The sequence below is a fragment of the Pongo abelii genome, chromosome 16 (assembly GCF_028885655.2).
Source record: "Pongo abelii isolate AG06213 chromosome 16, NHGRI_mPonAbe1-v2.0_pri, whole genome shotgun sequence".
NCBI classification, from domain to species: domain Eukaryota; kingdom Metazoa; phylum Chordata; class Mammalia; order Primates; family Hominidae; genus Pongo; species Pongo abelii.
Window position 1 is genome coordinate 48,415,126 of NC_072001.2, and position 25,069 is coordinate 48,440,194.

General features: G+C 44.2%; 2 protein-coding genes and 1 non-coding gene across 11 annotated transcripts in view; 2 read left to right on the forward strand and 1 right to left on the reverse strand.

The window, feature by feature from the left end:
• Window positions 1-16,531, reverse strand: part of SLC30A4 (solute carrier family 30 member 4) — a 79,572-nt gene extending 63,041 nt beyond the window's left edge. The window contains exons 1-2 of one of the 4 annotated variants that reach the window (XM_054531412.2): window positions 9,501-9,702; window positions 8,858-9,362 (exon numbers count right to left, since the gene is read on the reverse strand). In XM_054531412.2, the coding sequence (XP_054387387.1) occupies window positions 8,858-9,248 (391 nt within the window). In that variant the 5' untranslated portion in view covers window positions 9,249-9,362; window positions 9,501-9,702. Of the gene's footprint in view, window positions 1-8,857; window positions 9,363-9,500; window positions 9,764-16,317 lie in introns of those variants that run through there. The other 3 variants (XM_054531411.2, XM_024232882.3, XM_054531413.2) reach the window with 3 other exon arrangements.
• BLOC1S6 (biogenesis of lysosomal organelles complex 1 subunit 6) overlaps window positions 7,869-25,069 on the forward strand; it is an 85,886-nt gene continuing 68,685 nt past the window's right edge. For 2 of the 6 annotated variants that reach the window (XM_054531415.2, XM_054531416.2), the window contains exon 1: window positions 16,623-16,729. The gene's annotated coding sequence lies outside the window, so the exon portion shown is untranslated. Of the gene's footprint in view, window positions 7,936-16,622; window positions 16,730-25,069 lie in introns of those variants that run through there. The other 4 variants (XM_054531418.2, XM_024232332.3, XM_054531414.2 and 1 more) reach the window with 4 other exon arrangements.
• Window positions 24,106-24,233, forward strand: LOC112129265 (small nucleolar RNA SNORA41). Its single transcript, XR_002911673.1, has one exon. It is a non-coding gene; the product is annotated as a small nucleolar RNA SNORA41 (small nucleolar RNA).

Below are 25,069 nucleotides of genomic sequence, written 5' to 3' on the forward strand. Positions count from 1 at the left end.
GGCCAGGTGCAGTGGCTCACGCCTGTAATCCCAACACTTTGGGAGGCTGAGGCAGGTGGATCACCTGAGCTCAGGAGTTCGAGACCAGCCTGGGCAACATGGTGAAACCCCATCTCTACCAAAAAATAAATAAGAAAGAAAAAGAAAAATGGTCAGTGAAACTAAGGAATTTAATTAATTAAACTTTTTTTTTTTTTTTAGAGAGGGTCTCGCTCTGCCACCCAGGCAGGAATGCAGTGATGTGATCATAACTCACTGTAGCCTCAACCTCCTGTGTTCATGTAATCCTCCCATCTCAGCCTCCTGAGTAGCTGGGACTACAGGCATGTACCACCATGCTCAGCTAATCTTTTTATCTTTTTTTTTTTTTTTTTTCAGGAGATGAGGTCTTGCTATGTTGCCTAGGCTTAATTATTTACTTTTAATTAACCTAAACTTAAAAAGCTACATGTTGGTGACATCAGCCAAAAAAAAAAGTAAGGACCTCTGAAAATCATCTTCACAAAAAGAGTGAAAACATGGACAAAAATAGTCAAAATCAGCTTTTTCAGAACTTTGGAAATTAGCCAAAAGCTTATACACATAGCACTTATTCAAGACAAATAGCTGAATCTCAGCAAGAACAGTTATCTTCGTGGTGTTTTAATTTGCACTGTACCCATTTGTTGTTCTCCAGCTGTATGGTAGCCTTGAAAACCAACAGGCCACAATCACAGTGAAAACCTCAGGTTGGCAGCCATTGGAGGATACAAAATGAGTTTGGAGCTCCTTCAATGCCCCATTCCCAGAGAACTGTCATTATTTGACCTGCCTGGTAGTTCCCTAAAGGACGTGCAAGGATGTTTTTATTTGACTGGACACTTGAAGCTTGCCCTGTATGAACAGCCCCCATCTTCCCATGCTTGTCAAAAATCAGAGGCAACTAACACTGCAGCTTCCTGAGGTAGGTAATGATGTGTTCTCTGTGTTCAGAAAATTTCACAATGTCCACCCTGGAATGGATCTCTTTTCCCCCAATTTGCTCTTTCAATCTAGAAATGTGTGGCCAGGCGCAGTGGTTCACACCTGTAATCCCAGCATTTTGGGAGGTTGAGGAGGGCAGATCACCTGAGGTCGGGAGTTCGAGACCAGCCTGACCAGTATGGAAAAACCCTGTCTCTATTAAAAATACAAAATTAGCTGGGCATGGTGGCACATGCCTGTAATCCCAGCTACTCGGGGGCTGAGGCAGGAGAATTACTTGAACCCAGGAGGCGGAGGTTACGGGGAGGTGGAGGTTGTGGTGAGCTGAGATTGCACCATTGTACTCCAGCCTGGGCAACAAGAGTGAAACTCTGTCTCAAAAAAAAAAAAAAAAAAAAAAATTATAGAAATGTGTATCCTCCAGCTATGGGAAAACTTCCTAAACCATAAACTACAGTGTTGATGATTTCGTAGCCTTTGCTTTCTTTCTCAAACTCCTTCCTGTTATTTGGAGTTTAGATTGATATTCCAATTTTTTTTTTTTTTTTTGAGACAGAGTCTCACTTTGTCACCCAGGTTGGAGTACAGTGGTGTGATCTCAGCTCACTGCAACCTCCGCCTTCTGGGTTCAAGCAGTTCTCCTGCCTCAGCCTCCCGAGTAGCTGGGATTGCAGGCATGCGCCACCATGCCCGGCTAATTTTTGTATTTTTAGTAGAGATGGTGTTTCATCATATTGGCCAGGCTGGTCTCGAACCCCTAACCTCAGGTGATCTGCCCGCCTTGGCGTCCCAAAGTGCTAGGATTATAGGCATGAGCCACGGCGCCTGGCCTCTAAATTGTTTTTGCCCTTTCTCTCCAATTATACATTTTTTTGCTCAATTCTGTGGGAGAGTACCTTAATTCATCTTCTTTTTTTGAGATAGGGTCTTGCTCTGTTGTCCAGGCTGCAGTGCAGTGGCACAACTGTGGCTCACTGTGGCCTGGACCTCCTGGTCTTAAGCAATCCCTCCACCTCAACCTCCTTTGTAGCTGGGACTACAGGCATGTGCCACCACACCTTGCTAATTTTTTCTTTTAATTTTTATTAGAGACAAGGTGTCACTATGTTGCCCAGGCTGGTCTTGAATTCTTGGACTCAGGCAATCCTCCTGCCTTAGCCTCCTAAGTTGCTGGGACTACAGGAGCATGACACCATGCTTGGCTTTTTTTTTTTTTCTTCAATTTTTAGTGAAGATGAGGTCTCACTATACTGCCCACGCTGATCTTGAATTCCTGGGCTCATGTGATCGTCCCACCTCAGCTTCCCAAAGTGCTGTGATTTCAGGCATGAGCCACTGCACCCAGCCCTTAATTTATCTTCTAACTTTTCTATGGCGTTTAAAAGAAATTTCAGCTGGGTGTGGTGGCTCACGCCTGTAATCCCAGCACTTTGGGAGGCCAAGGCGGGCGGATCACGCGGTCAGGAGATGGAGAACATCCTGGTTAACACGGTGAAAGCCCGTCTGTACTAAAAATACAAAAGAATAGCAGGCGTGGTGGTGGGTGCCTGTAGTCCCAGCTACTTGGGAGGCTGAGGCAGGAAAATGGCATGAACCCGGGAGGTGGAGCTTGCAGTGAGCCGAGATGGCGCCACTGCACTCCAGCCTAGGTGACAGTGCGAGACTCCATCTCAAAAATAAATAAATAAATAAATAAATAAATAAAAGAAATTTCAACTATGTTTTTATTGTGCAGAAGCTGTTTTCGTTACCCTGAATTTCTTTTCTTTTTTTTTTTTTTGAGACAGGGTCTCACTCTGTCACCCAGGCTGGAGAGCAATTGCATAAACACTTGGCTCACTGCAGCCTCAACTTCTTGGCCTCAAGTGATCCTCCCACCTTAGCCTCCTAAGTAGCTGGGACCACAGGTAAGCACTACCATGCCCTACTATTTTTCTTTCTTTGTTTCTTTTTTTTGTAGAGACAGGGTCTTGCCACGTTGCCCAGGCTGGTCTTGAACTTCTGAGCTGAAGTGTTCCTCCTGCCTCAGCCTCGCAAAGTGCTAGGACTACAGGCATGAGCTACTGCGCCCACCTTGAATTTCTATTTTAAAGTAGTCTGTTCTTGCTTCATGGATACGTGATCTTCTTTTATCTCTGAGTATACTAATTATATAATTTTACTATTATATCTGACTGGCTTTTAAATAGGTTTAACTAGCTTTCCCTTTTTTAGCCGCCTTCTTCACCCACACTTCCAGAGGTACCTGGTACAACCAATCTTGAGCCTACTTAGGATTTTCTAGTGTAGTAGTTCTAAAATACGGTCCCTGGATCAGCAGTGTTAGTATCCCCTGGGATCTTGTGTTTTAACAAGATCTCTATATGATTCTGATGCACAGTAAGGCTTCAGAATCACTGCTGTAGTATAAACTGTGATGGTTCTCAGCCTTCCCCACTGCTGGCTTAGGTGTTTGCTTTCTTGGGTCTACTAAGTCAGTTACTTCTTTATCTGTTTCCTTTCTGGTTTCCAAAATTTTTGTTGCTATCTTTTCCTCTCCAGTTTTCCTCATATGTGTGAATTTATATCTTTTTAAAAAAAATCTCTTTATTGTATAAGAGGCCAGGTATGGTGGCTCACGCCTGTAATCCCAGCACTTTGGGAGGCTGAGGTGGGTGGATCACTTGAGGTCAGGAGTTCAAGACCAGCCTGGCCAACACGTTGAAACCCCGTCTCTACTAAAAATACTAAAAATTAGCTGGGCATGATGGTGTGCACCTGTAGTCCCAGCTACTTGGGAGGCTGAGGCAGGAGAATCACTTGAATCCGGGAGGTGGAGGCTACTACTCAGGAGGCTGAGGCAGGAGAATCACTTGAACCCAGGAGGCGGAGGCTGCAGTGAGCTGAGATGGTGCACTCCAGCCTGGATGACAGAGCGAGACTCCATTAAAAAAAATCCGTTTATTGTATAAGAGAGGCATCAGGAACAAGCAAAATTAGATGCATGAGTTCAATTTGCCATCTTTACCTAGAAGTTTATATACATTCTCAATTAAGCATTTTCATTTTCAATAAAAATGCAGTTGTAACTCTGTTACCAAATCCAAAAGATGTTTTAGTTCTCATCTAATTAGACCTCTCAACAGTTTCAACCTATTTATTTCCACTTTGAAATACTCTCTTTTTAAAAAAAAAAAAAAATTTGCAACACCTTTTCCCCTCTGCCTGACTTCTAAAGTTGGAGTTCCTAGAGACTTGGGCTCTCTAGGTAATTTTACCTATTCCTACGGCATTATATACATATCTCTCTACCTTGACCTTTCTTCTAACCACAGACTCATATTCTTGCTTCCAAGAATATACCCTCCATTTTTTTTTTTTTTTTTTGAGATGTAGTTTTGCTCTTGTTGCCCAGGCTGGAGTGCAACAGCGCGATCTCGGCTCACCATAACCTCCGCCTCCTGGGTTCAAGTGATTCTTTTGCCTCAGCCTCCCGAGTAGCTGGGATTATAGGCATGTGCCACCATGCCTGGCTAATTTTGTATTTTTAGTAGAGACGGGGTTTCGCCATATTGGTCAGGCTGGTCTCGAACTCCCAATCCATCTTTCAAAAAGGTAAATCCCATCTTGTTACTCTCCTGCTTAAAATCTTATCTGGTTGGCCAGGCACGGTGGCTCACGCCTGTAATCCCAGCACTTTGGGAGGCCGAGGCGGGCAGATCACGAGGTCAGGAGGTTGAGACCATCCTGGCTAACATGGTGAAACCCCGTCTCTACTAAAAATACAAAAAATTAGCTGGGCGCGGTGGCAGGCGCCTGTAGTCCCAGCTACTCAGGAGGCTGAGGCAGGAGAATGGCGCGAACCTGGGAGGCAGAGCTTGCAGTGAGCCGAGATCGCGCCACTGCACTCCAGCCTGGGCGAAAGAGCGAGACTCCATCTCAAAAAACAAAAACAAAAACAAAAAAAAACCTTATCTGGCTTTCCATTGCACTTAAAATAAAAACTACACTCATCTAACATGGCCTACCAGGACCTGCCTGATCTCTTCCTCCTGCCTCTTTCCCTCATGGTTACACACTGAAGCCAAACTGGCCTTCTTTCTAATTCCTTTTGAAGAACTGAAGGCTTTAGGACCTTGGTACATACTGTTCTCTTCTCTTGGAAAACTCCCTCACTCTGTTTGGGTAACTCCTACTATTCTTTTTTTTGGCTTAAATGTACCGGGTCCATGCATAAACTATGTCCTACTGGTTACTATGTCTTATAGTACCTTGTTCTTTTTCTTCCTAGCACTTAGGACCACCTAAATTTTAAATTTACTTATGTGTTTAATGTTTGTCTCTTTCATTAAATTCTCCAGATAGTAGGGATCATAATAGTTTCGTTCTCCATTGTATATTCAGAACATGTAGCAGTGCCTGGCACATAGTGTAAGTACTCAAAATACACTTCCAAAGAGAAGAGAAAAGAATGGACCTTGACGAAGGTCTCAGAGCAAGGTAAGTGGTAAAGCCAACCAAGTCTATCTCAGATCATTTAATTACTTCATTTTTTTTCCTTCTTTTTGAGACAGAGTCTCACTCTGTCACCTGGGGTGGAGTACAGCAGCAGGATCTCAGCTCACAGCAACCTCCACCCCCTGGGCTCAACCGATCCTGCCACTTCAGCCTCCAGAGGAGCTAGGACCACAGACACGCACCACCAAGTCAGGCTAAGTTTTTGGGTTTTTTTGGTAGACAGGGGGTTTCATCATGTTGCCAGGCTGGTCTTGAACTCCTGAGCTCAAGCGATCCTCAGCCTCCCAACGTGCTGGGATTACAGGCATGAGCCACCGCACCCAGCCAAATTGCTTCATTTTTTATTACTCCATACTTCCTACATAAGATACTTCCTACACCTGGCCAAATTGCTTCATTTTTTAAAAGTATATTTTATTTAATGTAGTCTCACTCTGTTGCCCCGGCTGGAGTGCAGTGGCATGATCTCGGCTCACTGCAACCTCTGCCTCCCGGGTTAAAGCGATTTCCGGCTAATTTTTGTATTTTTAGTAGAGATGGGGTTTCACCATGTTGGCCAGGCTGCTCTCAAACTCCTGACCTCAAGTGATCCGCCCGCCTTGGCCTCCCAAAAGTGCTAGGATTACAGGTGTGAGCCACTGTGCCTGGCCAAATTGCTTCATTTTTTATTTCTCCATTCTTCCTACATAAGATGCTTTATTTCCCTTTCTTTCTTTCTTTTTTTGAGACAGAGTCCCACTCTGTCACCCAGGCTGGAGTGCAGTGGTGCAATCTTGGCTCACTGCAACCTCCACCTCCCAGGTTCAAGCGATTCTCGTGTCTCAGCCTCCCCAGTAGCTGGGACTATAGGCGCGCCATGACGCCTGGCTAATTTTTTTGTATTTTCAGTAGAGACGGGGTTTCACCATGTTGGCAGTCTGCTTTCCTCCTAACCTCAAGTGATCTGCCTGCCTCGAAGATGCTTTATTTATAAGTGCTTTGGACACACTTTAATAAATGCTCTATTGTATACAGTTGAACTCTATATAACATTTTGAATAATATTGTTAATGCTTACCCTAAGTACTATTATCTCTGTATTGTTTAACAAAATATTTCCACATTTGACAATAAAGTCAGTATTTGAAAGGAAATACTTATTGTGGCTTTCATAAAACAACACTTACCAAATAACAGATTTCAGAAGTGAGAAGTCAAGACAATTACATCTTAATGATTTTTACTTAGGTGAAATAAACTCTGAATTATTAATCATTTTAAGGGGGGGATGCTGTGATTGTTATTTTAACTTCAAATATTCAACGTTAACTTCAAAAATCATTAAACCTGAATGACTTGATATTCTAGTTGTGTTAGTTTGGGCAAGTCACCGAATCTCAGTCTGCTGAGACCATGGTGCTTTATCTGGGGCACAGGTTGTCTCCTGTCTTTTAATTTCTTTACAGCTTAAGCATTTATAATTATCTAACAGAATAAAAATGAATTAATTCAACAAGTTTATTGAGTATCTACTTTGTGCCAGTCAGTGTTCTAGGTGCTAGGAATTCAGCCTGTATTTCAGTGGAAACAGACAGGTAATATTAAATGAGTAAATAAATAAGATATCTCAGATGCTGAGGACTTTGAAAGTTGGAGAGGGAACAGGGGACAAAAGAGATTTACTTTAGTCAGTCAGAAAAGGTCTCTCAAAGGTGTGTTTTTTTTTATTTTTATTATTTATTTATTTATTTATTTATTATTTTATTTATTTATTTATTTTGACACGGAGTCTCACTCTGTTGCCCAGGCTGGAGTGCAGTGGCGCGATCTCGGCTCACTACAACTTCCGCCTCCCAGGTTCAAGCGATTCTCCTGCTTTAGCCTCCCAAGTAGCTGGGATTACAGGTGCCCGCCACAACGTCCGGCTAATTTTTGTATTTTTTTTTTAGTAGAGACAAGGTTTCACCATGTTGGCTAGGGTGGTCTCAAACTCCTGACCTCAGGTGATCCACCCACCTCGGCCTCCCAAAGTGCTGGGATTAAAGGCGTGAGCCACTGCACCCGGCCGGGGTGTCTTTTTAAATAAGACACGAAAGACAAGAAACTGGCCAAGAAAAGATTTGGGAAAGGCAGTCTATGTAAAGCAGTGTTTTTCAAACTAAGGCCCTGACCTACTGCAGTGGACACATGAAATCCATTTAGTGAGCTGGGACCACAATTGAAAAAACTATTAGGATACGTCACACGAAGGAAAACTTTTGTTTCAGTTATACGTATATTTATACACATGTGACCTGTGTATATTCTCATACATACGTATGCATGCATGCCTAAATGAGTCACAATGTGAAGTGTATTTCTTACTATAGTGAGGTCAAAAAATGTTTGAAAGCCACTGAGATAGAAGGACTAGCCACTTAGAACGCCTTAGAGGCAAAAAGAGCTTTGTGCGTTGTAAGAGGAAGCGAGCCCTGGGGAGGAGTGTTATGAAAGAAGGTAGGAAATGCATATAATTTTTCCCACATAGAACCCTCCAGTCAAGCATCTTAAATCTGGACTGCCACCTGTTTTTATCATGGTTCATCATTTAAGAGATAACATGTGAGAATCATCTCCCTGCTTTAATGTCACTTTGTAAACTGTCACTGAGAAGTTAGTAGTTATACCGACGTGACTGAAAATAACCTCTAAACTAAGAATGTATCTTATATTGAGAACGGATTGTTCGTATAAATAAAAAATGAACAAGAAAACCAGGCTCATAGAACTTTGGCGGAGTCCTCTGGTTCATTTCAGGCCCTTCTTACAAGGCAAAAATTTCATGTTAGTTGGTAATTAATTTTGCAAATCTCTTGGCTATAAATACAAAAGGAAATCGTATAAAAGAAACCACTTAGGTCAAATGTAGAGGAAAAAAATGCTGGGACACTCCCTAAGTGGCCCTCACGACTTATTCCACTGGTTTGTGCCCTGGAAATCCTTACATGTAAAAAAAAAAAAAAAAAAAAAAAGGAGGTGGAGCAGGTGTTCAGTAAGGTCCCTTCATACTGTAAAATTCTATGATCTTAAGTTATTTACGATCATTTACTATTTTAAACGTTGCGAAAATTAACCTGGTATTTTAACCAGAACTTTGTAAAAAGAGGAAGTTACATGACATACAATGAAGGTAACGTCCTTAACTTTACGGTAGATGACAGTGAACAACTAGAAGAGAAAGTCAAAGTTATCTCGGGGAGTTTATATTGTACTTAGATTGAGCTGCACTTTGGAACTGTGTGGCCTTTTCACATGAGATCAGCGTCTTGATAAATACAAACTTCCTGAAAAGATGGGTTAAACCTCAAAGCCTTGTAACTACAGCTTGACAGACTCTCGAGGAAAGGTAAACGGAAAGTGAGTTGGCAACACAACTCACCTACAAGTTCTCCAATCATGAAAAGCAAGTAAAGAACGGCAGCAATGGTCAACCTGGTTTTCACCTTTCTCTGCTTCAGTATCTCTCTCTGTTTGCTGCAGTTGTCACAGGAGTCCACCTTCAAACTCAGCTGACTGTTGGTCAAAGGTAAGTCTTGGTCCAGTAAGGAATCATCGTCGGCCTGGAGGGTCGGGTGCGCCCCGTTAACAGGCCTTTCCGGGGCTTCGGAACCGTCATCGGCCACCACAACTCGAAGTTTGTTGAACCGAGAAAGCCCCTCGTCCCCCGCCTCATCCGAGAAGTCAAAGGCGCTGGTGTCATTTAAAAACAGCGGCGCATCATCCTTCCTTAGCAGAGATTTGAGGCGCTTCCACGCGCCAGAGCCGGCCATGGCAGAGGCTGAGCGGCCGCGGTGCGGAACGGCTTGGGGGAGGCGGACGGCCGGCGGCGCCTACTTCACCGGAGCGCCAGTTCTCGAGGGCAGTGCCGCGCGTCCCTCCCCATCCTGTGGAAAACGAAACACGTTATAAATTAAAGGCGCCCTACCACGTCCTCAAGTTCCGAAGCCGCTGGCGGAGGGTCGCAGGGCCGACCCCGAGGCTCCGCCGGGGCTCCGCGAGGGGGCGGCACATCTATTTAATACCTGGGGCGCTGCCGCGGGGCCGCAGCTCATCTCCCCGCCCCCGGCCGGCTCAGCGAGACCGGCTCGCGCTGCTCCACCCGCGGCCGCAGGAGAGCGGGGTCGTGCTCGCGTCCGCCGCGCCCGCCGCCGGAGGCTGGCTCCCCAGGTCTGACAGGTTCGGGGCCGGACGCCCACAGCCGCCGCCTCTCCCCGCCCTGCGCGAGGCCACGCGCGTGCGCCGGGCGAGGCGCGCGAGGGAGGGGTCGGCGCGAGGACACGCAGGCCTGGCGCTCAGGGCTGGGGCGACCGCGATGGGCGGGGGCGCGCGGCCCGCCCCGCCTCTCGCCCCGAGGCTGGCTTGGGGGCCCCCGCGCCGCCTCCGCCCAGGGGTCACTCACTGGCCAACTGAGGGGACTCTGGGCGGCCCCTTCCACCTTCCCAGGCTGGGAGGCAAGTGCGGTCGGAGGGTCACGCCGGGGGCTGGGCGTTGCTGCTAGGAGTTCCCTCCACCAAAAGTGTGTCTCAGGAATCTCGGGTCGGGATCTGGGTTGCGGGTGCTCGGCAGAAGACAAATCCAGCACTTTTCTTGCTAACTGGAAAGGCAAGCAGCTTTTCTCTCCTCGAATTGCTTGTCTCTGGCAAATTGGCAACATTTGCTGCAGTCAACTGGGGAGGGCAAGGCTGTCGTCGTCAGCAGTTCTGTGTCCTACTGTTTTTCAACAAATATGTATTGTCCTCTTTGTACTCTCTGCCGTGTTCCTTTTGCCTCCAAGGTATTTACGATATGGACTAAACTCAAGCACAGAAAATCTAGTACAGGCATACCTTGGAGATACTGCGAATTTGGTTCCAGACCACCGCAATATGACAAAGTGAGGTCTCACAAATGTTTCACGTCCCAGTGCAAATACAATCATGTTTATAATGTAGTCTATTAAGTGTGTAATAGCGTTATGTCTAAAACAATGTGCATACCTTAATTTAAAATATTGGGAGAGAGGGAGGAAAAAGTATATATACATTTGTTAATTGCTTTGAGGAAGGAGGGTCGCTTGAGCCCAGAAGTTCGAGATTACAGTGAGCTATGATTGTGCCTCCGCACCCCTGCCTGGCGACAGAGTGAGACCCTGTCTCTAAAAATAAACAAGTAAATAAAATACATGACTGCTAAAAAAATGCTAACAATCAGCTGGGCGTGGTGGCCCACGCCTGTAATCCCGGCCCTTTGGGAGGCCGAGGCGGGCGGATCACCTGAGGTTGGGAGTTCAAGACCAGCCTGACCAAAATGGAGAAACCCTGTCTCTACTAAAAATACAAAATTAGCCGGGCATGGTGGCGCATGCCTGTAATCCCAGCTACTAGGGAGGCTGAGGCAGGAGAATCGCTTGAACCCGGGTGGCGAAGGTTGTGGTGAGCCGAGATCATGCCATTACACTCCAGCCTGGGCAAGAAGAGCAAAACTCCGTCTCAAAAAAAAAAAAAAAAAAAAAGCTATCAATCATCTAGGCCTTTAGCAAGTCATATGCTTTGCTAGTTGGAAGGTCTTTGCTCCGTGTTGATGGCTGCTGACTGATCTGGATGGTGGCTGCTGAAGTTCGGGGTGGCTGTGGCAATTCCTTAAAATAAGACAACAATGACATTTGCTATATTGATTGACTCTTGTTTTCATGAAAGAGTTCTTGATGGCATGTGATGCTGGTTGATAATATTTTACCCGCAGTGGAACTTTCAAAGTTGGAGTCAGTCCAGTTTTCTCAAACCCTGCCTCTGCTTTATCAACTAAATTTATGGAATATTCAAATCCTTTGTTGCCATTTCAACAGTGTTCACAGCATCTTCACAAGGAGTAGATTCTATCTCAAGAAACCACTCTCTCTGCTTATCTATAAGAAGCAACTCCTCATCTGTTCAAATTTTATGAGATTGCAGCAATTCAGTCACATCTTCAGGTTCCACTTCTAGTTCTCTTGCTATTTCCACCACATCTATAGTTACTTCCTCCATTGAAGTCTTGAATCCCTCAAAATCATCCATTAGGGTTAGAATCCACTTCTTCCAAAATCCTGTTAATGTTGATATTTTGACCTCCCATGAATCACAGATGTTCTTAATGGCATCTGGAATGCTGAATCCTTTCCAGAAGTTTTTCAATTTACTTTACTTAGGTTCATCAGAGGAATCAATGGCAGCTATAGCCTTATGAAAGGTATTTCTTCTTTTTTATTCATTTATTTTTTTTTTTAGATGGTGTTTCACTCTTGTTGCCCAGGCTGGAGTGCAATGGCACGATATCGGCTCACCACAACCTCTGCCTCCCGGTTTCAAACTATTCTCTTGCCTCAGCCTCCCAAGTAGCTGGGATTACAGGCATGTGCCACCACGCCTGGCTAATTTCGTATCTTTAGTAGAGATGGGGTTTCACCATGTTGGCCAGACTAGTCTCAACTCCCGACCTCAGGTGATCTGCCTGCGTCGACCTTCCAAAATGCTGGGATTACAGGCGTGAGCCACCACGCCCGGCCAGTCACCCAGGTTTTGTTCCATTTATAGAGCACAGGTAGAGTAGATTTAGAATAATTCCTACGGCCCCTAGAATTTTCAGAATGGTAAATGAGCATTGGCCTTAACTTAAAGCTACGGGCTGCATTAGCCTCTAACAAGAGAGTGAGATTGTCCTTTGAAGCCAGGCATCAACTTCTCTCTAACTATGAAAGCCCTAGGTGAAATCTTCCAATAGAAGGTTGTTTCCCCTGTACTGAAAATCTGTTGTTTAGTGTAGTCACCTTTAATGATCTTAGCTACACCTTGTGGACAACTTGTTGCAGTTTCTCCATCAGCATTTGCTGCTGCTGCTTGCACTTTTATATTATGGAGATTGCTTTTTTCCTTAAACCTCATGAACCAACCTCTGCTAGCTTCAAACTTTTCTTTTTTTGTTAAAAAAATTATTTTATTTATTTATTTTTAAATAGAGACAGGGTCTCACTATGTTGCCCAGGCTGGTCTGGGTATTTCTAATTTCCTTCAAGAACTTTTCCATTTCCCAGAGTCAAGCGATAGAAGTTTAATACAAACAAACAAACAAACCCAAACAATCAAAAATAACTTTTCATTTGCATTCACAACCTGGGTAAGAAAAGGCATAGTGCAGGGCGTGGTGGCTCACGCCTGTAATCCCAACACTTTGGAAGGCTGAGGCAGGCGGATCACCTGAGGTCAGGAGTTCGAGAACAGCCTGGTCAACATGGTGAAACCCTGTCTCTACTAAAAATACAAAAATTAGCTGGGTGTGGTGGCATGTGCCAGGTAGCTCCCAGCTGTTTGGGAGGCTGAGGCAGGAGAATCGCTTGAACCTGGGAGGCGGAGGTTGCAGTGAGCCTCGCACCATTACACTCCAGCCTGGACGACAGAGCAAGACTCTGTCTCAAAAAAAAAAAAAAAAAGAAAGAAAAGAAAAGGCATAGCTTTCAGCCTATCTCAGCTTGCTTTCTTTTTTCTTTCCTTCCTTCCCTTCCCCCCTTCGCCTTCCTCCCTTCCCCCTCCTTTCCCCTTCCTTCCTTCCCCTTCGCCCCTCCTTTCTCCTTCCTTTCCTGCCTCCCTTCCTCCCTCCCTCCCTCCTTCGTTCGTTCCTTCCTTCCTTTCTTCCTTCCTTCTTTTCATCCTTCCTTCCTTCTTTCCTTTTTTTGGAGTGCACAGGCACAATCATGACTCACTGAAGCCTCTACTGCTCAGGCTCAGGCAATTCTCCCACCTCAGCCTCCCAGAGTGTTAGGATTATAGGTGTGAGCCACCGTGCCCATCCTTATCTCAGCTTTCCATATGCCTTTCTCACTACGGTTAATAATTTCTAGCTTTTGATTTAAAGTGAGAGATATACAACTCTTCCTTTCACTTAAACACTTAGAGGTCATTGTAGGGTTATTAACTGGCCCAATTTTAATATTATGTCTTGGAATAGGGAGGGCCAAGGAGAGGGAGAGTGAAGGGGAATGGCTGGTCAATGGAACAGTCGAAACACATACAACATTTATCAGTTAAGTTTGTCATCTTATATGGACAAGGTTCATGATGCCCCCAAATAATTACAATAGTAATATAAAAGATCACTGATCACAGATCAGCATGTCAGATACAATAATAATGACAAGGTTTGAAATATTAAGAGAATTACCAAAATGTGACATAGAGACATGAAGTGAGCCCAGGCTATTGGAAAAATAACGGCGACAGATTTGCTTGACACAGGGTTGCCATAAATCTTCAATTTGCAAAACTGGCAATATCTAAGAAGTGCGAGAAAGTGAAGCACAATAAAACAAGGTGTGCTTATAGAGGCGTCCTTTTGGCTTTTGGGTCTGTTTAACAAAAAAACAAAAAACAGCCAGATGCAGTAGCTCATACCTGTAATCTCAACACTTTGGGAAGCCAAGGGGAGAGGATCTCTTGAGGTCAGAAGTTCAAGACCAGCATGGGCAACATATTGAGACCCCGTCTTTCCAAAAAATTTTTTTAAAGCCTCCAAGGAATTGGCAGTTGCAGTGAGCTATGATTGTGCCACTGTACTCCAGCCTGGGTAATAGAGGGAGACCCCATCTTTAAAAACCAAAACAAAACAAAACCAAAAAAAGAGGAAGAAGAAATAATTGTTGCTTTTTTGTTTTTTGTTTTTTTGAGACAGGGTCTCATTCTGTTGCCAAGGCCGGAGTGCAGCGGTGCGATCTCGGCTCACTGCAGCCTTGACCTCCTGGGCCCAGTCTATCCTCCTGCCTCAGCCTTTTGACTAGCTGGGACCATAGGTGCTTGTCATCATGCCTGGCTAATTTTTGTATTTTTTTCCTTGTAGAGATGGGTTTTTGCCATGTTGCCCAGGCAGGCCTTGAACTCCTGGGCTTAAGTGATCCTGCTGCCTCAACCTCCCATAAGTGCTGGGATTACAGGTGTGAGCCACCACGCTCAGCCAATATTTAAATTCTGTAGCAGCTTCTGATTTAAACCTAAATTATAATATCACAATGGAATGGCAATATGCACCCCTAGCAAAGTCTTAGAGTTTTGTTTGTTTGTTTGTTTTGTTTTTTTTTGAGACAGGGTCTTGCTCTGTCACTCAGGCTGGAGTGCAGTAGTGTGATCTCGGCTCACTGCAACCTCTGCCTACCTGGTTCAAACAATTCTCATGCCTCAGCCACCCAAGTAACTGTGATTACAGGCAAGCACCACCATGCCTGGCTAATTTTTATATTTTTATTGTTAGTATTTATTATTATTATTATTTTTTTTTGAGACAGAGTTTTGCTCTTGTTGCCCAGGCTGGAGTGCAGTGGTACGATCTCTGCTCACTGCAATCTCCGCCTCCAGGGTTCAAGCAATTCTCCTGCCTCAGCCTCCTGGGTACCTGAGATTACAGGCGCCTGCCACCACCCCCAGTTAATTTTTTGTATTTTTAGTAGAGACTGTGTTTCATCATATTGGCCAGGCTGGTCTCGAACTCCTGACCTCAGGTGATCCACCTGCCTCGGCCTCCCAATGTGCTGGGATTACAGGCGTGAGCCACCGCGCCAAGCCTAATTGTTCTATTTTTAGTAGAGACGAGGTTTCACTATGTTGGCCAGGCAGATCTCAAACTCCTGGCCTCAAGTGATCCACCCACTTAAGCCTCCCAAAGTGGTGCTGCGATTACAGGCATGAGCTACCACACCTGGCTGTTTTAGAGATTCTTAATCTAGGTTTTCTGAGTGGGTTTTAGGGAGTTTGGGAGGCCTTAAACTTATGTGCAAAATTTTGAGGACGTGTGTATTTTCTGGGATAAGTCTTTTAGCTTTCATCATATTCTCAAATTGGATTGAGTCAAATTAGGTTAAAAACAACATTGTCAGGAGAGCTCATCTTAAAGGTCCAGCCCCTAGCTTCTACTTGAGTTGAGTTGTAGGGCAAACTCCTATTTATCCAGCGTTTTTTTTTTGAGACCAAGTCTCACTCTGTTGCCCAGGCTGGAGTGCAGTGGTGCGATCTCGGCTCACTGCAAGGTCCGCCTCCTGGGTTCACGCCATTCTCCTGCCTCAGCCTCCCCAGCAGCTGGGACTACAGGCGCACGCCGCCACGCCCGGCTAATTTTTTGTATTTTTAGTAAAGACGGGGTTTCACCGTGTTAGCCGGAATGGTCTCGATTTCCTGACCTCGTGATCCGCCCACCTCGGCCTCCCAAAGTGCTGGGATTACAGGCGTGAGCCACCGCGCCCGGCCTATACAGCGTTTATGAATGTTGTATTTTTATAATAGTCCACATGTATTACCAAATTTCAAGTTACAAAAAATACAATAAAAAGTCACATGAAACATTTTCCTCTGAAGATTGAAATGGCACTTTAGAATCTTGTATGCCTCAGATGCAAGAAATCAACTCCTTTAAATATGACTCCTCGGATTTAAATGCCCATCATATTTCTACAGAGCTGCAGCCACGGGAATCAAGATAGGAAACCTAGATCAGAGATTCCATGTTCCCTGGACCAGGAAGGGAAAACTATTTCCCAGTTAACCAGGGCACTCTGGTAATAATCAGCTGAAAGGAGAGATCTTACTGGGGGTTGCTTTCCTAACTCCAAATATTTTAATCCACCGGGTTTGGGAGTAGGTTTTTTTGTAGTTATTTTGAATTTCACTTTGTTATACTGTCTGAAATTCTACTAATGAGAGATACAAATGGATAAAGAAAATATTTTATGAGTGTGATCATTTTCTCTTTAGTATAAATCCTTCAAACAAGATTCCATTTAAAGAAAGTGGATAAATGTTTTTAAGAAAAGTTAAGGCAAGAGCGTGGATTGTTTTGGGTACTTACAGCAAGCTTTGTTGAATAGGGCTGCAGTTCTGCATCCCAGTTTGTTTTTATTATTTTTCTCACTGGGTACCTGGAGAAAGTGATGGGAGGACAACAAAAACTCTTTATGGTGATTTTAAAGTATATCCACAAATTCTGTGATACTCTACTCATCAAGAGGTGGAGCTTAATTTCCTTCCTATTGAGCGTGGACTGCACTAAATGAGTTGCATGTGGCCTATAATGAATATGGCAGAAGTGACTCTGTGTGACTTAACAAGACTAGGTCATAAAAGGTATTGCAGCTGCCTCCTCATTCTCACACTTGGATCACTTGCACTAGGAGGAGCCAGCTACTGTGTCATGAGGAACCCAAGTGGCCCTGTGGAAAGGCCTGTGTGATGAGGAACTGAGGCCTCTTGCCAACAGCCATGTGAGTGAACTATTTTGGAAGTGGACCCTCTAGTCCCAGCTAAGCCTTCAGATAACTATAGACTGGGCAGTGCTAACTAAAATCTGGAGAAATCCAGAGCCAGAACCACCCAGCTAAGCCATTCTCAGATGACCCACAGAGACTGCATGAGATAAGAAATGTTTGTTTTAAGATGGCAAGTTTTGGGATACTTCGTTACACAGCAATAGATAACTAATGTGTTACGTATCAATTTTCCTGCATACCGGGAAAGACACTTTTCTTATTCCTTTATCACATGGGCTCTTATTCCTCAGCCTGCCCTCAGACTAGTGGCATGATTTCTATCATTGAGCTTCAAAATGGGCTAAATACATAGACTTCTGCAAATAGGCTTGGAATGTAACTACAATTTGCAACCTTATTTCTACGCACTCAGAGTTTATAATAATAGACAAATGAACTTTTGAAACATTGCACACTTATAATCTCGGTACTGCCTGCAATTCTGTTTGCTAGCTATTGCTCAGTATGCCATTCTTTTTTAAGAGACTTCATACATTTTTCTAGTCTGAAGAATTTATTTTTTTTTATTTTAGTGAGATGGGGCGGAGGGGCGGGTCTCACTATGTTGCCCAGGCTGGTCTTGAACTCCTGGGCTGAAGTGATCCTCCTGTCTCAGCCTCCCAAGTGCTGGGATTACAGGCGCGAGCCACCAAGCCCAGCCTGAATAACTTCTTGCATGGCAGATGGAAAAGGCTGCCAACCATTTAGCTAGTCTCTCAACCAGGCAACTCGTAATATGCAGATTTAGGCAATAGCAGAATCCTGTCAACTGAATTGCAAGACACATACCTTGGGGCAGTTGAAAGGGATGGACGCAAAATTTCCTATGTCAAAATTTGTTTTCTGGTCCAGATATCTCTTGAAAAAAATGGCTGGGTGTTGTGGCTTATGCCTGTAATCCCAGCACTTTGGGAGGCTGAGGTGGGCAGACCACCTGAGGTCAGGAGTTTGAGACCAGCCTGGTCAACATAGTGAAACCCCCGTCTGTACTAAAAATACAAAAATTAAGGCTGGGTTTAGTGGCTCACGCCTGTAATCCCAACACTTTGGAAGGCTGAGGCAGGTGGATCACGAGGTCAGGAGTTCAAGACCAGCCTGACCAACATGGTGAAACACCGTCTCTAGTAAAAATACAAAAATTATCAGGTCTTGGTGGTGCGTGCCTGTAATCCCAGCTACTGAGGAAGCTGAGGCAGGAGAATCGCTTGAATCCGGGAGGCAGAGGTTGCAGTGAGCCAAGATCGTGCCACTACATTCCGGCCTGGACAACAGAGCGAGACTCCGTCTCAAACAACAACAACAACAACAACAAAAATTAGCTGGCTGTGGTGGCGGATGCCTGTAATCCCAGCTGCTTGGGAGGCTGAGGCAGGAGAATCTCTTGAACCTGGGAGGTGGAGGTTGCAGTGAGCTGAGATTGTGCCATTGCACTCCAGCCTAGGCAACAGAGCAAGACTCCATCTCATTTAAAAAAAAAAACAAACAAACAAAAAACCTACTGAAAATAATATCATAGCTAGGATACTTAAGGCTTGTGTGCCAGGCACTATGAGGGCACCTGACTTACATTAGCTCTTTTAATCATTACCACATCACTGTGATGAAGGTAGTGATTAAAAGCATGGGTCTTGGAGTCAGACAGATTGTGTTTGAGTCCTGGCCTCACCACTTACAGTTGTATGGTCTGTGGCAAACTATTTAATCTCTTTATGCTTCAATTTTCTTACATATAAAATGGATATAATAATAGTACCCACTTCACAAGGGTTGTACTAAGGATTAAATAGGATAATGCCAGTAAAGCATGTAAAACTTAGCACACGTAATTCCTAGCACACAGTATGCGTTCAATCAATCAATGCCAGCTATTATTATTGTTATTTTTATTTTCCTTTTTTTTTTTTTCACTTTTGACACGGCCTCAGGAGGTCCTGAGGACATGTGCCCCAAGCTGTTATTTTTTATGTAGATGAAGACATAGAGTCTCAGGGAGGTTAAGTATCTTGGTCAGGATCATGCAGTTAGCAAACAGAGCAAGAACTCAATTTGGATCAGCTTTGTTTCTGAGCTCAATCTCTTAACCATTACCCCACACTATCTGCTCAGTTTCTTTCTGCCCAAAAATGGAATGCTCTATAGAAAAGCATCTAGACTCTGAAGCATGTCAGGAGAGATCCCTGTTTTATATATCAATGATTTGCCAGAACCTTGAGACTTCAGCATCATCCTGTGAAATCCCCATTGAAAATGAGCAAAAAGAAAGTGGAAAAGTTTTTTAAAAGTGAAATATGGGAGAAGATGCTACTTGGTTGAGGTTCAAATTCTGCATATTCCCCATCCCAAGAATGCATCTCTATTGGAGTATGTGGCCGTAGGAGATTCCTATAGGATGTTTTAGAATGTGTCCCCTTATTTTCTTCAGGAGGGGATGAAAGTTGTTGAATGCGTGGAACAGGGTTAGTGATGTGATACACAACTACAGTGAGTGTATTAGTTTATTCCTTCTATGAGTTGTTACCAGGAAGGAGTCCTGATCCAGACCCCAAGAGAGGGTTCTTGGATCTCATACAAGAAAGAATTTGAGACGAGTTCATACAGTAAAGTGAAAGCAAGTTTATTAAGAAAGTAAAGGAATAAAGAATGGCAACTCCATAGGCAGAGCAGCCCTGAGGGCTGCTGGTTGCCCATTTTTATGGTTATTTATTGATTATATGCTAAACAAGGGGTGGATTATTCATGCCTCCCCTTTTTATTATTTATTATTTTTTAGGCAGAGTCTCATTCTGTTGCTCAGGATGGCTAATTTTTGTATTTTTAGTAGAGACGGGGTTTCACCATGTTGGCCAGGCTGGTCTCAAACACCTGGCCTCATTTGATCCACCTGCCTCAGCCTCCCAAAGAGCTGGGATTACAGGCATGAGCTGCCATGTCGGGCAATGCCTCTCCATTTTAGACCATATAGGGTAACTTCCTGACATTGCCATGGCATTTGTAAACTGTCATGATGCTGGTGGGAGGGAAGCAGTGAGGACGACCAGAGGTCACTGTCATCCCCATATTGGTTTTGGTGGGTTTTGGCCGGCTTCTTTACTGCAGCCTGTTTTATCAGCAAGGTCTTTATGACCTGTATCTTGTGCCGACCTCCTATGTCATTCTGTGACTCAGAATGCCTTAGCTGTCTGGGAATGAAACCCGGTATGTCTCAGCCTTATTTTACCCAGCCCCTATTCAAGATGGAGTTGCTCTGGTTTAAATGCCTCTGACAGAGTGGCTGGAGTTTCAATTTAATACCTCCTCTCAGGGAGGAGAAAGAGAAGGAGAAGGACCCAAAATAGATAAGAGAATTGCCCAAGGATGGCAAAGGCCCCCTTTTGGACAGGGAGGAGATAAAGCAGAGGGTCAAGAGCCCATCTACCCTGTAAGGCAAACCAACCTGCCAGCCAAAACCGAAATTTAGTCGAGTTCATTGTTTTCATAGCTTTGTTTTTTGCTTTCCCTTAGTTTTTGTTTGTTTGTTTTGTTTTGTTTTGTTTTGAGACAGAGTTTTGCTCTTGTTGCCTGGGCTGGAGTGCAATGGTGCAATCTCGGCTCACTGCAACCTCCACCTCCCGGGTTCAAGTGATTCTCCTGCCTCAGCCTCCCAAGTAGCTGAGACTACAGGCATGTGCCATCATGCCCGGCTAATTTCTGTATTTTTAGTAGAGATGGGGTTTCACCATGTTGGCTAGGCTGGTCTTGAATGCCTGACCTCAGATGATCTGCCTGCCTTGGCCTCCCAAATTGCTGGGACTATAGGCATGATCCACCACACCCGGCCAAACTGAGACCCTTAGTTTTAAAGTAAATGTTCCTATGGATTTCTCTAAGCATATCTGGCTGAAATTAGCAGGAATAGGAGGTCCAAGATGAGAAGGGGTTTTGGGAGTTAGGATACCAGCCCCAGAGTCTGAGGTGGTGGCTGCGCTAGAGGAGCTTAAAGTTGAGGGTGGAAGGCTGAACTTGGAAATACATTGGGAGTTTCATCATAGACAGGAGCACCACAAGAGAACTCAGGGAAACTGATTCAGCTTCTAATTTTGTAATCCGTTCACTGTGACCCCTAGCAGTGTAATATTAATAATTGTTCAGCTTATTTTCTTGTCTGTAAAAAGTGGAAAATAATTTTTGTCTTACCTATTTCATTGGGACACTGTAAGAATCAAATGAGATTTTGTATGTGAAAGCATCTTCCTTTACCACTTTACCAGAAAGAGACATTAAAGACCATGCCACATGAACTAAACTACAAAGCAAGGGTATGGACAAATGCTAATCATCAAGAATTCTCAGTCAGGGGTGGTGGCTCACCCCTGTAATCCCAGCACTTTGGGAGGCCGAGGCAGACAGATCACTTGAGGCCAGGAATTCAAGATCAGCTTGGCCAATGTGGTGAAACCCCATCTCTACTAAAAAAAACAAAAAAATTAGCTGGGTGTGGTGGTGCACGCCTGTAATTCCAGCTACTCGGAAGGCTGAGGCATGAGAATCACTTGAACCTGGAAGGCGTACGTTGCAGTGAGCCAAGATCGCGCCACTGCACTCCAGCCTGGGCGATAGAACAAGACTCTGTCTCAAAAAAGAATTTTCCACTTACGTTTGTCTCTTCTTAGGATTGCTAAACCCAGTCCTTGGTTTATTAATGACGCATTCTGACTTATTTAGAACTCCACCACACATTGTTACTTCACTCCTATCCTAAGCTGTTTTTGCAGCCATAGCACCTGATCTCATGTTGCAGCAGGAACCCAGTAAATACTCATGGACAAATATATGCAAATATTTTAATCATAGAGAGTTTATCCATAACCTTAAATTCTCCTTTAACATAAACATTTCTATTTCTTTAAGCTGGAGTGTAAGGCCATTTCTAAGGAATTTTTTTAAGTGGTGATATCAATGTGTCTTATAAGATCAGTGATTATAAATACACTCTTAGTTCATATTTATACTATATCTATTTCAAAGAACATTATAACATTTACGAATCAAGCCAGGACAAAGAAGCAACTGCAGACAAAGTGACTCTTTTGTGGCCTCTAGTAACTTGTGGCTTCAAACAATGAAGACCATTGTATAAACTCCTTTGAGGGGTTATTGTGAGAATTAATTATATTAAAATCTGCAAAGTACTTTGAACTTTTTCCAGAATTCCCTTACAAATAAAGATGACATTAATTTTTCTTGAGGTATCTTTATGTTGGTCCTCCCAGAATCAAATGTAACAAGTTCACCTGCTGTTGAACTGCCTGTGTTCCCTGAAGCAAATCCAAGACTAAGCCAAATTTTATCTTTAGTGATTTTAAGCTGACCCCAAGAGCACACACAATGGAGCAGAATTTGTTGCCTTTATCACAAAGAGCTTGGTGTATGATATGCATGATGCAGTGTCTCATAATCCCTATGCCACATGGTAATTAAATATAAATTACTGTAGTTATTACAGCTATTTTATAGTGACCAACAGTTTTACCCTCCTCTTTGTTATTTATATTTGAATAATTTACATTCTGCTTATTTGCAATAGGATTTAAGGCAGCCTTCCCTTTAGTAGTTCTTCCTTATCCCTAAACAATGTAAATGCTGAAAAACTTTCCTGATTCCGGTAACTGTTTAATCTTCATTGTATGAACAGAAGCACAAGCAGACATTAAAGACAGGAGTCTTAGATCCAACTCTCTAACAGCTGGGGCTCCTTGGGAACCCCTTCTCCTTAGTCTCCTGATCTTCTCTGATCCCAATCTTGTTCCCAGTGAACCCCTCAGCCCATGCTGTCCTCTACCCTTCCCAAGAAGGAGCAGCTCTGAATATTCTGAGTGCTGGGCTTGGGGCAGCAGAAACTGTGGAGCAGCCCTAGGTGAGCCCTGGGGAACGGTAGGATAAGAGCCCTATTGTAAATGAGGAACCTGTCTGGCAGGTGACCAACCTGGTTTGCTTGGGAGTGAGGGCGGTTCCCAGGACATGGGACTTTCAGTTTACTGGGACTAATTTACCTGGGCATTAGACTAGGTTCTGGGACCCTGATATTGGCAGAGTTTTTTCTGGATGGGGAGAGAATCTTATTTGGGAAAGACACCTTGTTCCTTTTGGGCCCTGCAGCACACTGGTCTGGGTTACGTCTTCTCAGGGAACTCTGGATGTGACTCCTGTTACATGAAAATGGAAGAGGTCAGAGTTGTCCAAGAGGGAGGCCAGCCACATCCAGGCAGGGCCCCCATGGCCAGAACCCTGCTAGAGCCATCAGGGTCCCAGGTCAGTTCTGCAGCTTTGCAGGTGTGGAAATGACACCTGTGGGTCAGGCTGGGGAAACTAATGCATGCTAAACAACTGCCCTGAGAGACTTGGTAGATCACTGTTGTGGTTATCTTCATAATCCTGGGGGATACACCTTTGCCATTTCCCTGGATGGCCCCCTTCACAGGACCAGTGATATGAGAAGCCAAGTTACCTTAGAGCTAGAACAAAGGTTTTTGTTTGTTTGTTTGTTGAGATAGAGTCTCCCTCTGTCACCTAGGCTGGAGTGCAATGGCACGATCTTGGCTCACTGCAACTTCCGCCTCCCAGATTCAAGCGATTCTTCCACTCCAGGCTCCCAAGTAGCTGGGATTACAGGCACTCACCATCATGCCTGGCTAATTTTTGTATTTTTGTAGAGACAGGGTTTCGCCATGTTGGCCAGGCTGGTCTTGAACTCCTGACCTCAGGTGATCCGCCCACCTCAGCCTTCCAAAGTGCTGGGATTACAGACGTGAGCCACTGCACCCAGCCTAGAACAAAGGTTTTGAAAGGAGAAAAAGGTTGGTTGGTTGGTTGGTTGAAGACAGGGTCTTGCTCTGCTGCCCAGGCTGGAGTGCCGTGGCGTCATTTGAGGCCACTGCAACCTCTGCCTCTTCCTATGTGTAATTTTTAAGTGAAAGTGGAAAATCCTAGTCTAGTTTTCCTGGAAATTTTTCCCCAGGTCCACATCAGGTGAGGCCCACAGAGAACCAACCCCCTCTACTCTGTACTGATTGTTATAATTTAGGGGAGGACATTCACGTACTACTACTCTAGCTGCCTTTAATCCTCCCAGTTGTATTTAGTCCTGAGTTGTGACCTCAAAGCTTATAGGCCTGTCTTCCTTTTGTAAATAGTTTGGATATTTTTATCTCAAAGTGCATTATTTTGCACTTGCTCCCACGAGAGCTCATTTGTCAATTGTCAGATCACATGGTCAGATTTATAGGCTCTTCTGATTATCTAGCTCAGGAATTGGCAAATGTTTTCTGTAAAGGCCAGATAATAAATAATTTCACTTCCACCACTATTGGTCTGCAGCTCTTCTTATGGTAGCAGTTGTTGCATTTCTCTGTGGGAAAGAAAAGAGGATTAAACACCTCTTTCTTAGCAAAACAGAGAGTAGGCATATGTGTGACAGACACAAGATGTATTCTGTAGTTTTGTTTGGCAGGAGATGATCCATTTCAAAACAAATTAAGAAGACTTGGAAAAAATATAATTCAGTATTTGAATAATGCTGCTTCTTGTTCTTTTTAAAAAATAATAATTTTAGGCCGGGTGCGGTGGCTCACGCCTGTAATCCCAGCACTTTGGGAGGCCGAGGCGGGCGGATCTTGAGGTCAGGAGATCAAGACCATCCTGGCTAACACAGTGAAACCCCATCTCTACTAAAAATACAAAAAATTAGCCAGGCGTGGTGGCAGGCGCCTGTAGTCCCAGCTACTTGGGAGGCTGAGGCAGGAGAATGGTGTAAACCCGGGAGATGGAGCTTGCAGTGAGCTGAGGTCGCGCAACTGTGCTCCAGCCTGGGCGACAGAGCAAGACTCTGTCTCAAAAAATAACAATAATAATAATAATAATAATAATAATTTTAGCTTTGCAGCAATCCTCAGGTGTCAGTCACTCACTCTGCTGTTGTAGCAGCAGCCAAAGAGAATAAACAAATGAGCATGGCCATGTTCCAATAAAACTTTATTTATGGAAACTGGGATGTGACTTTCATATAATTTTAATGTGTCACAAAATATTAGTTTTCTTTCCATTTTTTTCAACCACTTAAAAATGTAAAAACAATTCTTAGTTTGCAGGCTGTACAAAAACAGGCACTGGTGCGATTTGGCCCAGCACTTGCTGACCCCTGATCTAGTCCTATCTGCGTAGAAGTGTTGTTGGAGGTTTTATCGCATAGGCTGTGATCCAGATCATTTACACATGTTAGTATGTCCTTTCCTAGCACAGATGCCTGAGACTTAGGCTCTT